The 16,133-nt window shown below is 40.8% G+C and overlaps 1 protein-coding gene across 1 annotated transcript; it reads right to left on the bottom strand.

The window, feature by feature from the left end:
- Positions 1 to 6,577: 6,577 nt before the first annotated feature.
- On the bottom strand, positions 6,578 to 15,332 carry NIPAL1 (NIPA like domain containing 1). Its single transcript, XM_068403828.1, is given in 8 exon segments — positions 6,578 to 7,182; positions 7,326 to 7,486; positions 9,281 to 9,371; positions 9,821 to 9,877; positions 10,965 to 11,231; positions 15,122 to 15,215; positions 15,217 to 15,270; positions 15,309 to 15,332. Coding segments are annotated over 8 exon segments (1,353 nt in total).
- Positions 15,333 to 16,133: the final 801 nt, after the last annotated feature.

The following is a 16,133-nucleotide window of genomic DNA, read 5'->3' as shown; positions in this document are numbered from 1 at the left end:
ACTTAAAACCCACTAGCTCAAGAATGACTGAGTTCTGCACAACTTAATTTTTCCTTTCCAAATTTAAAAAATAACTGCACCAATAGAATAAAATGTATCAACCAACCCAAGTTCTGAATTTCCAGATGATGGCATCTTCGGGTCACATCCATTCCTGACATTAATCACTCACCTTTACTGCAATAGTATTTTGCCAGTTATCATCCCTTGGGAAAGGAAGTTGTTCATCCTATTGTTTGAACACTTGAGAGTACCTTCAAGCACACTTCTAAAGCATTTCTGCTGCAAGTGAAGCATGATATCCCTATCATTTCATATAATCTACTAGAAGAATTGCCACCAACTGATGTCACTGTTTACTTTTATAGTAGACTCATTTATGAACATTCAGATCCTTATCAGACCTACGACTAAATACATATCTATACAACAGAGTACCACACATTGAGCCCACCACAACTTTACACCCAGAGCACAGGAGTACAAGGCTTTACAGCACATAATGCACTACAAATGCGAAATTCAAACTCTCTGCAGTATAAAAGTACGTGGGGACTTTGAATAATGTATAAGGCATCTTTCTTAATAGCTCTTGTGAAACTGGTTTTGCCACATTTATTACTGCAAGTTAATATGTAATACACTACAGTACCGTGCAGTAAAGAGCAGCTCCATTAGGTTTATGTACACAAAGCACCCTACTCATGGCCGTTTCACTGAGCTGTCCCATCTTGAATATGCATCCACCCTTGAAACATGTTGGTCTAATACACAGAGCCAATAATGCTTGCCTACCAGGCTTCAACATCTCAATGTAATCTTTCTGTAGGCTGCTTTGGGAAAATTGTGAGTAGGCTGTTATTAATGCTTTGACACAGATAAATTTAACAGCTGCTACCATCAGGCTGACAGGAAATAAATGAAAAAGCCCTAGAACATGCTTAAAAGTCAGTGAAACCAGTGTTTAATCAGCAACAAGAAAGGTCCACAGGACAAAGGTCAGGTTATCTACAGTGTATTTACTTACCAGAACAGCTACACCCATAAATAAAGTCTAAGTAGGCCACCTTAGTCCTCGTGGTGTCTCTGAGCTCAGCTCAAACTCTAACCCTATTCAGACAGGCAAAAATGAAAGTACTTACACAGGTGAACACCGAATGCCATGCATGTCACTGACCATAAAGAGGCACATGTGGGCAAACGGATATGTTAGCTGTTTTTTTTTTAAAACTTTTGTGTGATTAAAGAGAGACCTAGAAGAGCAGTAAGGGTTAGAAGGAGACACTACACCATCCTCATACAGCGAATGTCTAGTCAAAGGCTATATGAGTGCTCAGCATTTGTAAAAATTCAGTTGATGCTTCCTGACTAAACATCAGAAAACTTGCAGCAAGTCAGTATTATGGAAAAAAGGGCAGAATTCCCAGCCTCTGTGTGCTAGCTGCTTAGGATATATCTCTTCTCTATAAAAAAAAGCTCCACTGTTGACAAACTGGAATGTATTGTCAGAAAATGAAATTACTTCCCTCGTCAAAATTATTCCTGACGAGCAATGGAGATCAATTACTTGTGTGTACGAGTCTGGTGATGTTTATCCCCAGTGCCATTTGGTTTTCAGACCAACTTTTTTACCCCCTCTATAAAGTTGCACAAACAGGGAGGCCGTGCAGACACACTAACGCACATGATCAAACACTGCTCCCCCCTCACGCAGCCTCCCCATCCTGTCCTGAACCTCAGCACCACTTTAAAACCCACCAGAAACGAGTCAGCTACGGGAAACCCACGCTGCTTAAAGGTATTTTCTAACACACTTGCCAGTTTTGTTTGGCTGGAATTTAAACAGTAAGAGAATGGTGTTTGCTAGGAGCATATAATACCTCATACAGCTCCAGGATGCAACTGTGATGAGTAAAAAGGTTGAAGTTTTGTATCAGTACTCTTGGGGATGAAAATTTTTTATAGCATGGCTGTTTTAAGTGTGTCTGGGAATGCAGGTAAAGGAAGATGGTAGAACAGGTTTCTGTAGAAACTAATAACCTATGTACTTCTTTCCAAATTCCCTGCAGATTATTTAACCTATCCAAGACTTCTTGACCTACTGACATTTAATCAGCACAGCTATGTAATGAATTTAATTGTCCATTAATTTGTCCTGAGGTACGGTAGTAATGAGTAGCTGCCGAGATTTGTCTTGCATTAGCATTTAAAAGCCATAATTTCATTAGCAATGTATTGCTTCTGAGGTTTTCTTTGTTCTAGTTCTTAACCATTCCCTCTACTTTCCAAAACACTTCAAATTACTTTAGATAATATCCTTCATTTCACTGCCTGGAAAACCTGACAACTCACTGAAATACTCTCCACTGAGACTGTCCATGAGAAAAGAGATTCCTAATTGTCACGGTTTAAAGCTGGGCCAGCTATTAACCCAGTGGCAGACGCTCTCTGTTAACCCTCTCCCCCCCCACCCTAAGGGAAAGGGAAAAGGGAGAGAGACTTACGGGTTGGAAAGTTAAAACAGTTTTAATAAACTATAGTAATGAAAGAGAGTATAACAATAATAATAGAAATAATCAAATATATACAAATATATACAAAACCAAGATCGAGAGCTTGGAAATCCTCCTCAGGCAAAGTTGCTCCCCCAGCATGGGCAGAGGGGAAAATGCAGTAGCTCCCCCTGCCATCACACCTGCAGGCTTTTAACTGGAGAATTGGCAAAGCTGGTACCAATCAGTGGGAGACAGGAGGGCCCCTCCCTCCTGGGCCCCACCTCCAGGAGGCAGTGGGTTAGTGATAAATAGGAAAGTGAGAATGACATGTATGGGATGGAATACCTCGTTGGTCAATCTTGGGTCACCTGCCCTGTCTGCTCCTCCCTGCAGGTGTGACCCCCCCTTTGGCTCTTCACTCGTAAGCAGTGAGGAATTTAGCAGTGACCTTGGTTTCTCTAAGACTAATTGGCCTGGTTTGGGCCAAACCAGGACACTAATAGATCAGCTTTGGGTTTTCTTCCCTAGTTTAGAAGGTAAGGCATTTTTCACTTGCCTGCTATTTTTGTCCCTCAAAATCCATGTCTTTTGACTACTAAACATCAGTATTAAATGTTCCTTGCTGATGATTTCTACAGAACACCAGGGTAAAAATAACACATCTGGTCAAATTCAGTAATTCTGTAAGAAGAGCTAAAACCTTTTTATCTCCCCATACTCTTCCCTCCAGTTCCATCATAACACTACAGACTTTTTAGCTCAAGGTGAATATATAGTAGTTTCACATGTGGCTTTTCCAGGGGAGTAGGAAATTTTCTTTCCTGTCAGAAAAACTAGTAAAAGTCAAAGCTACTAAAAGAAGGTCATGATCAGGTCCGATGCACAAAAAACTGCAAGGACATCAGCCAGACCTTCTTCATCTAAAATCCACTTCTGTGTGCATAGGACCAGCTGCTAAAACCAAGATTATTTGCTTTGGATCTATCAGATAGATAGTGTTTAAATGCTCACCAGAAATATGAGTTACATTCCAGTTTATCCCTTGTTTACAAAACACAGATCATTTAGTACATAATCCATGAATAATTTATTACAAGAGACATATTAGCATAATTTCACTAAAAATTAAAATTAATTACTAAATATAAACATTTTCAAAAATAACATCTCTTATAGCAAATGCTTTTTATACAAAAAGATAATCAATAATTTACCTCAACATTACAGACTTCCTGTACACCATGAAAAAAGCATTAACTTTGGTTTTCTGATATTGTAAGAAAAATAACATTATTTTCCTAGTATAAAAGCAGATACGCAGGTCCTGTAGGAAATACAGAATTCTTGCTAGGTACAAGTTAATTGACTGACACGATTTAGTATAAAAAGAGCCTAGACTTGGTATAAAAAGAGTCCAGAGCTTCATCAAAGAAAATATTCCTACCTATCTTTAAAAACGCCAACACACATCCATTCAAGAATCGGACTTGTTGCTTTTTTGACAAATAACCCATTTGGTCACACCACAGTGATGACTGTATAAGCAAATAGAGGGGCCACCAGCTATGTAAAAGGATTTCTTTTTCTCTTTTTTAGGGTCAATATTTTCTTCAGTTATTCTTTGAATTGTACGAGTAATTCACAGTGAAAAGCAATGCAAGTTTTTCTTAAAAGGCAAACTATAAAGAAAACACTGTCTTTAAGTCTTTGCATTATCTATTTTTAACTATAAAGATTCTGTACCTTGAATCTGGCCGATAAAGCCGAAGTATTCTCTACATTACCTAAGAAGTAACGAAACTCTGTTTATATATTTTTTTCTTTGAAGCTTTTTTAACACATGCATTTTAACAACAAAAAATTGCTGCAAGTCTCATCACTTCAGAAGCTGAAAAATATTCCAAAGCTGCATACATTGTCATTATATTTTCAAGGCAAGTACATTTTTTTGTGAAAATTTTGCTGGGGTAACACTGCTGCCACCTCCTGCACTACTGAATGTACTTCCCAAATTAGGTAATCACAGGTGATAACCTGAATACCCATTGCCTAATGACATCTTCTGTGTTTCTCTTTACATTGGCAAGATTACCTGTAATATTTTATAAAGCACTGTGAGCAGAAGAACTGGACACACTTTTCAGTATCACATTTTTCAGATACACTCTTCATGGTAAAAATGAGGGTTTAGAAATAAGGTGTGATTGATACAATGTCTACCTCTTCCTGTAGGTATGTCAACTACAAACCCAGTCAAGTGAAAAAAAGGGTGCTTGTAATTTAAAAATAACTTCAAGCTCGTATCCCTAGTGTTACTTTCTAGGTTTTGATAGCTTCTAAAGCACCATTAAAATCATTAACAAGAGAAATGTTTCATGAATGTCTTTCATGAGGGAAGTATTTAAACTTTGCACAACACAAACACATATGAAATATCAGTACCAACACTTTTGTTCTTACAGCTAAATTATAAGCTTTCTTTCATGGAACAATTCACTATCCATCCAAAGTGTCCTCTTTTACTACACTCTTTGCACGTTAGAGAATACACAGCCTGCTTTATAAGGAGGTTCTGCTTGGCATATAAATCTCAGCTGATTAAAATCAGTTTTTAATTGCTGAAATGCTAGCATCCTCTGGCAAAGGTTCTGGACTCACACTTAAAAACCCCCAAATTGGAAATACTACCTTTCTGATGAGCTCATCGTGACCCACACATCTGATTGATTGCTGAAGCTACTTTCTTGCTCACAAAGTGGAAACAAAGCGGATTGTAATGAGTAACCATGGACTGTGCAAGCTGTTTTTGTGAGATAACGATCAGTGACCACAACTGAGGAGCATACTGTAGTACGGATACTAATCTTCAAGGTTTACGGTAGATTAATAGCTAAAACATCTAACAGAGGTGAATATTCATTTTTAGAAAACATGAAAAGGCCAAACTAAAACAAAAGATGTTTTGATATTTCTCAAACCTTGTTTACAGCCCTTCCTTTACCTAATATTTTTAGAAATAGCGCATGGATTGGAAAATGAATTTTGCTTTTATAATGGAATATAAAATAACAGGACTGTTTTGCTATCAAGAATCAATGATACCTTTCTGGAAAACGAAAAAAAGTTCTGAAAGCTTAAACAAGGTTTTGATGAATAGATGGCAATATCAGGAAAAAGTACGAAATAAGTTAAGCCCCTTCTTAAGCCTCAAAGTGGTATAAAACAGAGTGGAAATTCTTAAATGCACATTCTGGTTTTCTTCTGCCTTTGAATAATTTATTATTTTACCTTATGTAATTTTTTTAAGCCAACAACAACTGTGTTCAGGCCTCTAATGAATTTGCTTTTTCTTAAAATGTAACTTGGTCATAGTTTTAAAATAAAAAGGTACATGCACATCCAGGGATTTGCAAGCCAATCAGGACTCCCAAGGTAGAAGAGTTAAGACTTTGCTGTTAAAAAACTGATTTTGAAGGAGAATGGTTACCAAGAACTACATTTCATAAATTTTTCTTGTGACTTCTATTAAAGATTCATTGGTATGTTACCAAAAATGAAAAAAAAAAGCTTGCATAAAATTTTATATTACAGGCTAAAAGCATTAAACAATATTTTCTTCATATTATATCTCCAATGAATATCCTTCAGCTAGACTATCTACAAGTTTGCTTGGCAATAAATTATAAAAATATAAAGAAAGCCTGAAATATTAAGGCCGTCACTAAGATAATAGCAGAGTGCTTGTCACTTCAGCAAGGATCATCTTTTACCACAATAGGAAAATTGCACTTGTAAACATAGCTTACAAGACCATTCGTTTCTGCTAAAATTCTCCAATAGGAGATGCTGCACAAAAAAAAAGGATAAGGTTGTTCATTGCCTAACATACAATCACCATCAGGTTTCTGTCTGTCTTGTTAATTATTGAACATTTTTATTCATTACTACCAACAGCTGGCACACTTAATTGGCCTTACAGACAGTTTTCCAGAGGATTGCAGAAAAGAAGAGCATTCTGGTAGACACAGGTGGGCTGAGTCTGCAATTCATGATTCTTCGATGATGAACAAGGCTTGAGAGTTTCATTGACTGAATAAAATGTTGTCCTCCTCATATGTCAAAGCTGGGTCTTCCATGCTCTCCAGTAAAGTGTGACAGGTTTCGTATTCACGGTGTGGTAATGATGGTTCTTTGGCAATAGCAGACATTAACTGACTCCAGGTGATATTAGTATTTTTGAAAGCGTGCAATAGAAAAATGCCTATGATGATACTGCAAAATCCACTCAGGGTTCCAAAGATATCACCCAGGTCCATACTACTCCACTCCTTGAACAGGATGATGGAGCATGTCACAACCGTCGTGGTGAAACACACGTAATAAATAGGTGTCACTAGAGATGTATTGAACATGTCCAACGCTTTGTTGAGATAGTTGATCTGAGTGCTGACTGAGAGCACTAAGATGCCCACCAAAACGTAAACCAATGGACGTCGATAAACTGGCTTCTGCTCTAGCATTTGCTTAATGGCAATGCCCAGGCCTTTCACGGATGAGACAGAGAAGGCACCAATGAGAGAGCAAATTAAAATGTAGATCAGGATATTTGTCCGACCTCTCCTTGGAGCCACGACAAAAATCAGCGTGAGGGCAACAACTGTTAGGAGAACAGCAAATGTAACAAACACTGTAAGAAAGTGGAAAGGGAAGAAGAGTAATGCGCGTGAGAGAAAATACCAGACTATGTCCAAGTACATGCTAGAAGTTATTCAGTGTCCTGAACACTTCTCTATGAACTGCAGCACAAGTTCATTGCAACTGTATACAGACCTGGATCTTGCAGCTTTCTTTCCATCTCATCTAGTGAGGTGACCTCCTCCTCCTCAGGGGCGTGAATAACCATGACCGTTGACCCCAAAATGCTCAGTACACAGCCTAGCTTTCCAAGAATATTCAGCTTCTCATTTAAAAAATAGGATGACAATATAGCACTGTTTGGCAAAATATAAATAAAAGGTTCAGCTTCACCAGCCATGTGAGACATTCAAAATCTTTCTGTGTAACATGATAGTAATTCAAAATCTCTTTTGAATTTGGATATATGGGAAAACAGCCTGAAACAAACAAATTTTAAGGAGTTTTGCAGGAAGGCTGGTCAGGAGTAAGAAGATCAGGGCAGGTTTTAGCAGGGTTAGCAACCCTGATCCCTCCCCTCCAGGTTGTAAAGGGCCTGAATTGCTCAAGGAACTTCTTATCACTGATTGCCTGGGTCAGGGGTGTGCACTCTCACACACCTGTAGATTGACTACATGAGCTGTCATTTTTTTCCAAAAATAGTTTAAAGCACTTCATTTGCCATCAGAACCAACGCATACAAGTTTTGGGAACTGTTCCTCCTCATCCCTTCCCAGGCTCTCCCACCCAGGCAAAGTTTCTGGATGGCTTGCCAGGACTCCCCCAAAAACACAGAGAAGGCACGTCTCCCCCTTCAAAGAAGACTGACCCCAGGCTCTCCAAGGGGTTCAAGATTTAACCTAAGGATAATAATATGGCCCAAATGAGGCCACCAACAGGGCACATGATTAGTCAGCTAAAGCACAGCCTTAGGCACAGGAACAGGCTTAACGGTGTGTGGGTACACTCACAAATCGTTCTTCAACCCACTGTTCAAATTACACCTATTTTTTTTACACAAGGGTAACGAGCTCACTGACACGAAGTTCTCACGACCTCTGTTTCATGGAAATTGGAAAGATTGCTATCCACATCAAAGGAGAGGGTGTTAAAGCTCAGGCTGTTTTGAGAAGCAGCAGCCAGGCAGCCAGTTAGTCTGCATCTACCTACACGTTGATCCCAGCACATCTGTAGGTAACAGAGTTACACTGGTTTTGCTATGACAGAACAGATGCATTTTTTAGCAGTTAGATTACTGCAAACATCTTTTAAAAAAAAGAAAAGATACATAACCCAGGTTGGTTTTAAACACAATGTTTCATGTAGTATACTCAGGTCTTACAAATAAGAGTTTTGCACTTAAAACACAATAATTCCACTTTTGCTAAAAAATTATTTCCCAGAAATTTGTTGTAAGCATAATCCATGTCTTTTCTGCTTCTGTGATAGCCATATTAATAGATGTGCTTAAGTACTTGTAAATGATTTGGTTTTTCATACATAGGAAATAACGAGTGTTTGAAGGGCATTCATATTTCAAAAGAACGACAAATCTTAACTGTGGATATTAAAAAAGCTAAAATTTTCTTTGTCTTCTTTCCAGAAGGACTTGGAAAAGACTAAACAAACTTAAAATGCTTACAAAGTGTGCCTTAACATGAAATTATTCTCCTATAAAAAGAATTGTTTTTGAAAACATTTAATGGGGGAACACTGTATTTTCTTTCAAAGTTTTGTCACAACTGAAGAACAGGGTAAGACTTTTTAAGAATGCTTCAGTTCTCTAGGAAGAGATGAATTACAGCCTTCTACCACTGTGCATCAGCAGTATACCTGGTATACGCTGATAAGAAATACTTTATAATATAGGTGGAAGGTTGTTGGGAAAGCATATATTAGTCTTTGGAACAAGACTTCTCATTCCCTCTACCCAGAAAATTCAGTTCTAAATAAGCAAGGGATCTTTCCACCAAGGAACAAAAAGCATTTTTTGTCAATATTTTGCTTTTCTGTTTTCTTATTAAAATTCTCTACTTTCAGCCAAAGATACTGTTTTTTCCTCACGCAGCGAATGGTTCATTTGTCAAGGTTTGCTTCCAGTTTGTACTAACCTTATGAGAACGCTCAGTGCACCCAGGGGGGTAACTAAGGTTGCAGGTGCAAAGGCATAGGCAGCAAAGTTCGCAGCTTCTCCTAATCCCACTGCAGAAGAAAGAGCATTTTGATCAGGTTGAAGGGAGGCAATAAAAGGTATACAGCTATAGATATTTTGTACGATAGCAAATATAAACCAAAATCTTCTTTCTACACTATGTATGCAAATTTTTCTTTCAAAATTATCTAACCTCCCCTGGACATAATAAAGGCTGAAGAAAGTTAAATGCTTTTCCCCTAAGTACTCCTAGAAGGTGGACAGATTCAATCCCATTGCTTTTGACTGGACATTAAAGAAAAGGTTGTTATTCTGCCAAGAGCTCCAAGAAGCAAACACAATATTTGAGAGATGAGATATCAGAACGGCTTCTGTCATAAATGTGATTGCAAAGACATTTCTTTTAAATGAAGGGAGTGAAAAATAGGGAATAAGTCTACTGAAAACAATCTGCTTTATGTAGCATTTACATATAGGTTGAGAGGAAAGAGTGACTTACTTGAAAGCAATCCAGCCCACCAAAGCCATTCCTTCAAATAAGAATATCCACCTTGTCCTGAAAGCGGAAAAAATAATCTCATCTTAAAAAAAAAAGATCACCTTATTATAATAAACAAAACTACAGCTTCACATTTGCATCTAGTCCTACAAAGTACTGAAAGAGCATGTTATCTGGATGCAACACGAAGACTATTTCGTCTAATTTTGACTGACATTTTTATTAATCGCTTTACTGCTTTATGACTTGGACTCCTGAAAAATTATATTTAACTAAAGGGAAAGTTCCAAGCAAAAGTAAAACATCCATGAAGATTGCTGATGAGCTTAAGAAATGCTTCAAAGTGCGTTCCCAGGTCAGATCCAATATATTCATACATAGCCAGCTGCAGTTTCACTCCGCTTATACTTTAAATTGAGAGAAATTAGAAAGAAAAATGCCACTGCATGCATTAATTTTTTTTGACATAAAATATAAGTATATTGAATATTCAGTAGCACAGTTTTTTTCAGATAACCAAATTATCTGGAACAGTATATTGCAATAAACACAACAAACAAAAGAAAAACTGCTAATGCTATATTTTTAAATCCATACAAAGGGAATTATGAGATTAGTCCAATGGGTCTTTTTCTAGCTCTTCATCTGTTGACTTTGATGAAAGAATAGTTGTGCTAACTGTAGAACCTTTTGTAATAAGTATCCTTTATACAGCTCGTATTTTCTTTTTTTAAAAAAAAAAACAAACTAAACTTAGTTACCATCTTAAGACTTTCTGTCTGAAACGCGGGGGAAAAAAAGATGGAAAAAAGAGAGAGAAAGGCATTTTGAAGGGTAAGATGAATGGAGAATTTTATTTTGTATCTAACTGCTGTCAGGGAGGAAATATCACCAGCACACTAGATTTAATACCCACCGCTGCCCCCATAGCCCTAGGAATTCTGAAATCCCAGTCCCTTTAATCACATACAGAGAAATAATACTGTATCTCCATCCCTAGCCAAGACAGGACTTCTGATCACCACTAAAGTACAACGGGTTTCAACTATGACAGTTTTAAATGTGTGATCTGTGACTCAAACCTTGATTTTATAACAGGGGCATTTGTGTCCCCAGCAGGAGCAAGGCAGGCACCACTGCTTACCAGCTCGGGGGACTCCTTTGTCTGCCAGTTTCAAAAGTCCTTTCTTCTTCAGTATGAAACTAGAACCAATAAAGATACTGGAACCTATTGCCAAAGCCAAGCCAACGTAGAGGCGATATTTGCTTCCAGCAGGTGTGGAAATGCTCTGGTACGTTTCATTGATAGTCTCGTCCATAGAGGCGAGGAGAGGAGAGCGCGATTCAGACACGTTGATGATCTGGCACCAGGCTTGGCAGGAGTCATGGCAAGCAAAAGAGAGCACAGCACCTGGGAGCAGAAAAAGGAGGACAAGTGATTCATGAACCAGGCACAGCTCTGGAGGAGCCCCGTCCTTGCTGTGCTCACTCCTTTCCATGTCTTCCCAGAGCACTTACCATTTCTGACTGTGCAAATAACTCACAAAATCCACATAACATACACAATGCTGTCCCAGGTCATTACCCACCCCTATAATTCACAGGTGCATACGTTATTTTGTACATATATTTTGCACTACATTAGCTCAGTCAAGTAATTAGGGCAATACCAGGAAATGCAACAATAAAATATTACCTTCGATGTAAAATTCGACTTAAAATACTAAAAGCTAACCTGAAGTCTCAAGAAGAAAGGGTCCTTTTGTGTTGTGCAGAAAGCACATCCCCAAAACACAAACATATAGCCAAATCCATGATTTCAGACTTTGCCTGCTAGAGTAAGCCTGCTGTTATTCCAGGCTTCTGCTTTTACATTTGTAGCTGAGATTTGGAAACAACAAACAAAAAAAGAGAAGGAAAACCTATACAGGGAGCAAACTCTTGCTGCATATGGGCACTAGTATTTTTTATTTAAATTGTTCAGTGACTGTGTGAGCCAGATCTTCTTTAACCACTCAAAATTTTGAGGTAGAGGCCTCATTACACCTCACAGCAATTTTCATCTAACCCCAACAACTCCTGGCTGGAGGAAGACCACAGCCCGCAAGGATGGGTCCCCCTGGCTATCCCTGCAACCCAGCTGCAGAGCTGGGTGATCCTGAGCTAAGACTGAAGCTTCACACTCTCTGCCGGTCAAGCCTTATCAGCATCACTACGATGACAGGAACGACGTCACTACCATCAGCCTAGATGTGTTTTTTAAAGGAAGAAGAGGTATTGCATTTCCAAGAACAAAAGGAGTTGTTATTTTGCATGGGGAAGCAGGGGACAGGCAGCAACGCTGCAACAGGGCTTACAGTAGTCTAAGCTGACATTTCAGAGTTTCTCACGGCAGACTGCACCACACCAACAGCGTGGATCAGAGAACCTAAACTGGAATAGCTTTTAAGGACAACCTTTTTGGAAAGAAAGGTTTTATTGCAAAGACATACTAAAATATGAAACAGCTGATGCAGAAGTACAAAAGCTCAGTCCACTGTGGTTCATATAAAGCATTGGATACAACAAATAATTTTGCTTTCCATGTTTCCCCTGTAATTAAAATGACACATGAAGGATTCATCCTGCTGAGTGGCACCATCAGTAATACACTCAGCTGGGTTTTTTTTCCCCAACTGAAAAAAACACTTGGAGACTTGGCAGAAAAGGGTGTGTCTCTGTGTCTGTTCATATCTAAGCTCTGGAAATATTAATGTTCTGTCAAAAGTGCTTCACTGCACAATTAACGATAAGGAGCCTTGGATAATTCACCTAATACTGTTCAGGAAGGAACATGTAAAATATCAAAAGTATTAAAAAAGTTATGAAACTTGACAGCATATCTTCATGTGCAGCTGACAATGCTGATATTAACACTGGGAGATACCACCCTTTACAAGTAAGGAACTACAAGGAGTATCTGCTCCCAGTTTTCCTGTGCCATCCTGTACAACAAACATACTACAGGAAGTTATAATTTGTTTTTTCAGGCTGTGCAATCACATTTCCTTGTTTGCCAAGAGAGTTTCTACATAACAGGAGTTGTTTTGTATTGCTATGCCAGACTTCATAAAAATGGTCCCACAAGATGGGTATGTCCGTAACCTACAGCTGAAGATTAAAATCTTAAAGAACATGTATCTACATGAAATTACTTTTGCATAGTATGTAGGATAGATAGTATTCTGCCATCTTATCATCACTAGAAGTTGCAATAATGAAAAAGAATGGGGATTTGCATTGGTATCTGAAAGTACTTTAAGATCCTAAAGTATTAGCGTAATCTTAGAAGAATAAAATTTTGCATATACTTAGGTTTTGACATAATTATTGAAGATTAAATCATGAAAGAAAAGTCCTTTAAGCATAAATATGTCTCTTAGCTAACATACATCAGGGCAAGGCAAAAAAGTGGAGAGGTTGCCAATGAATGAAATCCCTTAGCTCTCAATACCTTATAATGATGCTAAACTGGACTGGTGGCAGTTGTACCACCACCACTCAGATACTACAGGCTTTATGTGAGAAGCAGCAACATTTCTTGCCTTTAATTATTAGAAAGCATCAAGACAAAAGCTCCTGATAAGTATGGTCTGTTAGCTACCTGCAATGGAAAGAGGCAGCTTTCTATCAATGTGTTGGGTTTCTACATTGAAGAAAATAACACTCTTCTCCCCCTTTTTGTGAATAGTGTACTTTCACTTAGCTGGAGATGAATGGCAGGCTTATTCCCTTCCATATGACACTACTACTACTTTTTCTATGGATTCTCAAGTTTTCCATTCCCTAGCAGACTTATGACATCGAACAATGAAAATTTAATCATGCCATCTGTAGTAAGTCACTCAGTGACTGCCACAGGATGTTTCTCTCCTTTCTGAAATACCATCTTTCGTCACTTTTGCAGAGATGTTGGATTTTTCACCTGTTCCATCTGCCAGATGAGAAGAGTCATTTTGAATGGTTGCCATCTCTGTTTATTGTGCTGAGAAGCTTTTTCTAGTTTCAAAAAACATGTCATTTGTTCCACTTGCATGTAAAGCGGTATGTCACTCCCCTGATCAAAGAACCACCTAAGAGCTGGGAAGAAGAGGCTGATCCAGGAATTACTATTACTTTATTGCTCACTGTGAACAGCCTGAAGATTACCTGGAAGGACTGAGGAAGGTGACAAATCTCTGAGGCCGCCTGGCTGGTTCAGCAACCAGTTTCCGTAGCTAAGCTAGTTTCACCTTCCACTTCCAAACGTCAACAAACATGAACCTGTCAGCAGAACCCCTCCTTGAAGAAACAAACTCTCCCAGCTCTGACTCAAGGCTGATAGCAACAGGAAACCAGTCTGAGTTCAGGCAGCCACTGTTGTAACTTCAAAAGTGTTTTTACGATTCAGCTAAACCCAAAAATGTTTTCTCAAACACCTAAATATTCTCTGTCTGAGCTGGATAGATCAGCCAGCCCGGTACTACATGCTCCTTGTAGCGAGTTTAACTTGCTGTCGTTTTGTGGTCCTGCAAAAGCCTAGGACTAACATACCCTGCAGTTCGGTAGTGACAGCCAGCTTGGCTTTTATCCAGCTACTGAAGATACTGGTCCTAAGTCATCTGGAAAACTATTTGCTTTGATTAGACACGTAATTTTACCATTTTTATTGTGCTCACGAGTCAGCTCCCGTCTGGCAGGAACATGAAATGCCTTTCGCGGTCACCCGGGCAATACCAAGCCCAGTTTCGCCAAGGCCTTGCTACTGGGGCCGAAAGCCGGTGTACTGAGAAGCAGCGAGGATGCGTTCCCGGCACAGCCCCAAGCACAGAAATGCACAAAAGACGCTGAAAAGAGGCTTTAAACACGAGCCAGCCACGGGGGAAGAACCACCCGGCGCCCCCCCACCGCCGGCAGTGCCGCGCCCCTCGGAAAACACCCGCGTGACGTCACAGCGAAGTCAAGTCTTACGTACACAGGTGTCGCGACAGCCGCTCCCGCGGTGCGGGCGCAGGTGCAGCGCGGGGGGCTACGGGAGCGGCGCCCGGCGCCGCGTACATCCCGCACCCTCACCTCCGCCCACCGCCGCGCACGCCCCGCGCACTGCCGCATGCCCCGCGCACCGCCGCGTTCCCAGCACCGCGCACCCCCCGCGCAGCTCCGCGCACCTTCCGCGCAGCGCCGCGTCCCCAGCGCGCCCTACACCCAGCGCCGCGCACCCACCACCCCGCCGCACAGCGCAGTGCCTCCCGGCTCCCCCTCCGCGCCCGCGCAAGCACTGACCTGTGCAGCAGGGCGGGCAGGCGGGCAGCGCCTCTGGGTGCCCCATGGCTGCGGGCTCCCCCCTCCGCGGGCTGCGCAGCGTCGCGGGCGGGCGGCGGCGGCTCCGCCTGCCCGGGCGCGGCCCGGCGCACCTGGGTGCGCCCCGCTCGCTCGACCGCCCCGTGGCCCCCGGCCTGGGAGCCGGAGCTGGAGCCGGAGCTGGAGGTGGCATCCCCGCCCCGCCCGTGGGGAACCGCCACGCAGGGCTCCAGGAGCGACCCCGAACGGGTTTTATTTTGTATAAATCCTTATAAAGTCCCAGTTGTCACCTGGGACTTCTGCGACCCCACCTGAACGCTGAATCCAAAGGAAAGAGCTCTCTCCTGGGGTACCTAGGCAGTATCTGTGTCTACTGGAAATTTCTATAGATTTAATTTTCCTCCCCTTCACACCTGGGAGAAGAGGAGAGCAGTTTCAACGTGCCACCACATGAAGTGTGTGATGGGCTGCCTGCGCTGGCTCTGACCACCGGGATCCCCTGGCCAGACTATCCCAGCTTCGCCGAACTAGGGCAGCGCCTGGTGATACTTACCCTAACATGACTCCCTGTGGTTGAACAGGCTCCAGGGTGTCATTAGAAACAATTGTCTTTATTACCCAATCGATAGTTTCAAGGTAGAAGTCTAAGCCCTTGTTTTTAACATCGGTAAGTGAAATACATTTACAAAATATATGGCTTAATAAACCATTACATGCTAACCTACAGTTGCCCAGCAAACTTCCTGGGATAGTCTGAGGACCTTTAGCACGCACAAGAACCTCCCAAACTGGAGCCAAACTGAGCTGCGAATTTAACGCATCTCCACAGGGCACCACAAGGACGTGCTGGCTTGAGACTAGCAAAGGTGCAACCATGCTTTGGAGCACAGCACCTAAATTAATCATCTTTGGTTTTGAAAAGTTTTAGCTCTGGTGCAGATTGGTGAAATATGGTGACAGTGTCAGCAAAATAACTCGGTTTTCCCTGCCTTAG

Source organism: Nyctibius grandis, chromosome 6 (assembly GCF_013368605.1).
Source record: "Nyctibius grandis isolate bNycGra1 chromosome 6, bNycGra1.pri, whole genome shotgun sequence".
Taxonomy (NCBI): Eukaryota; Metazoa; Chordata; class Aves; order Nyctibiiformes; family Nyctibiidae; genus Nyctibius; species Nyctibius grandis.
This window is presented reverse-complemented; position numbering and strand designations above follow the sequence as displayed.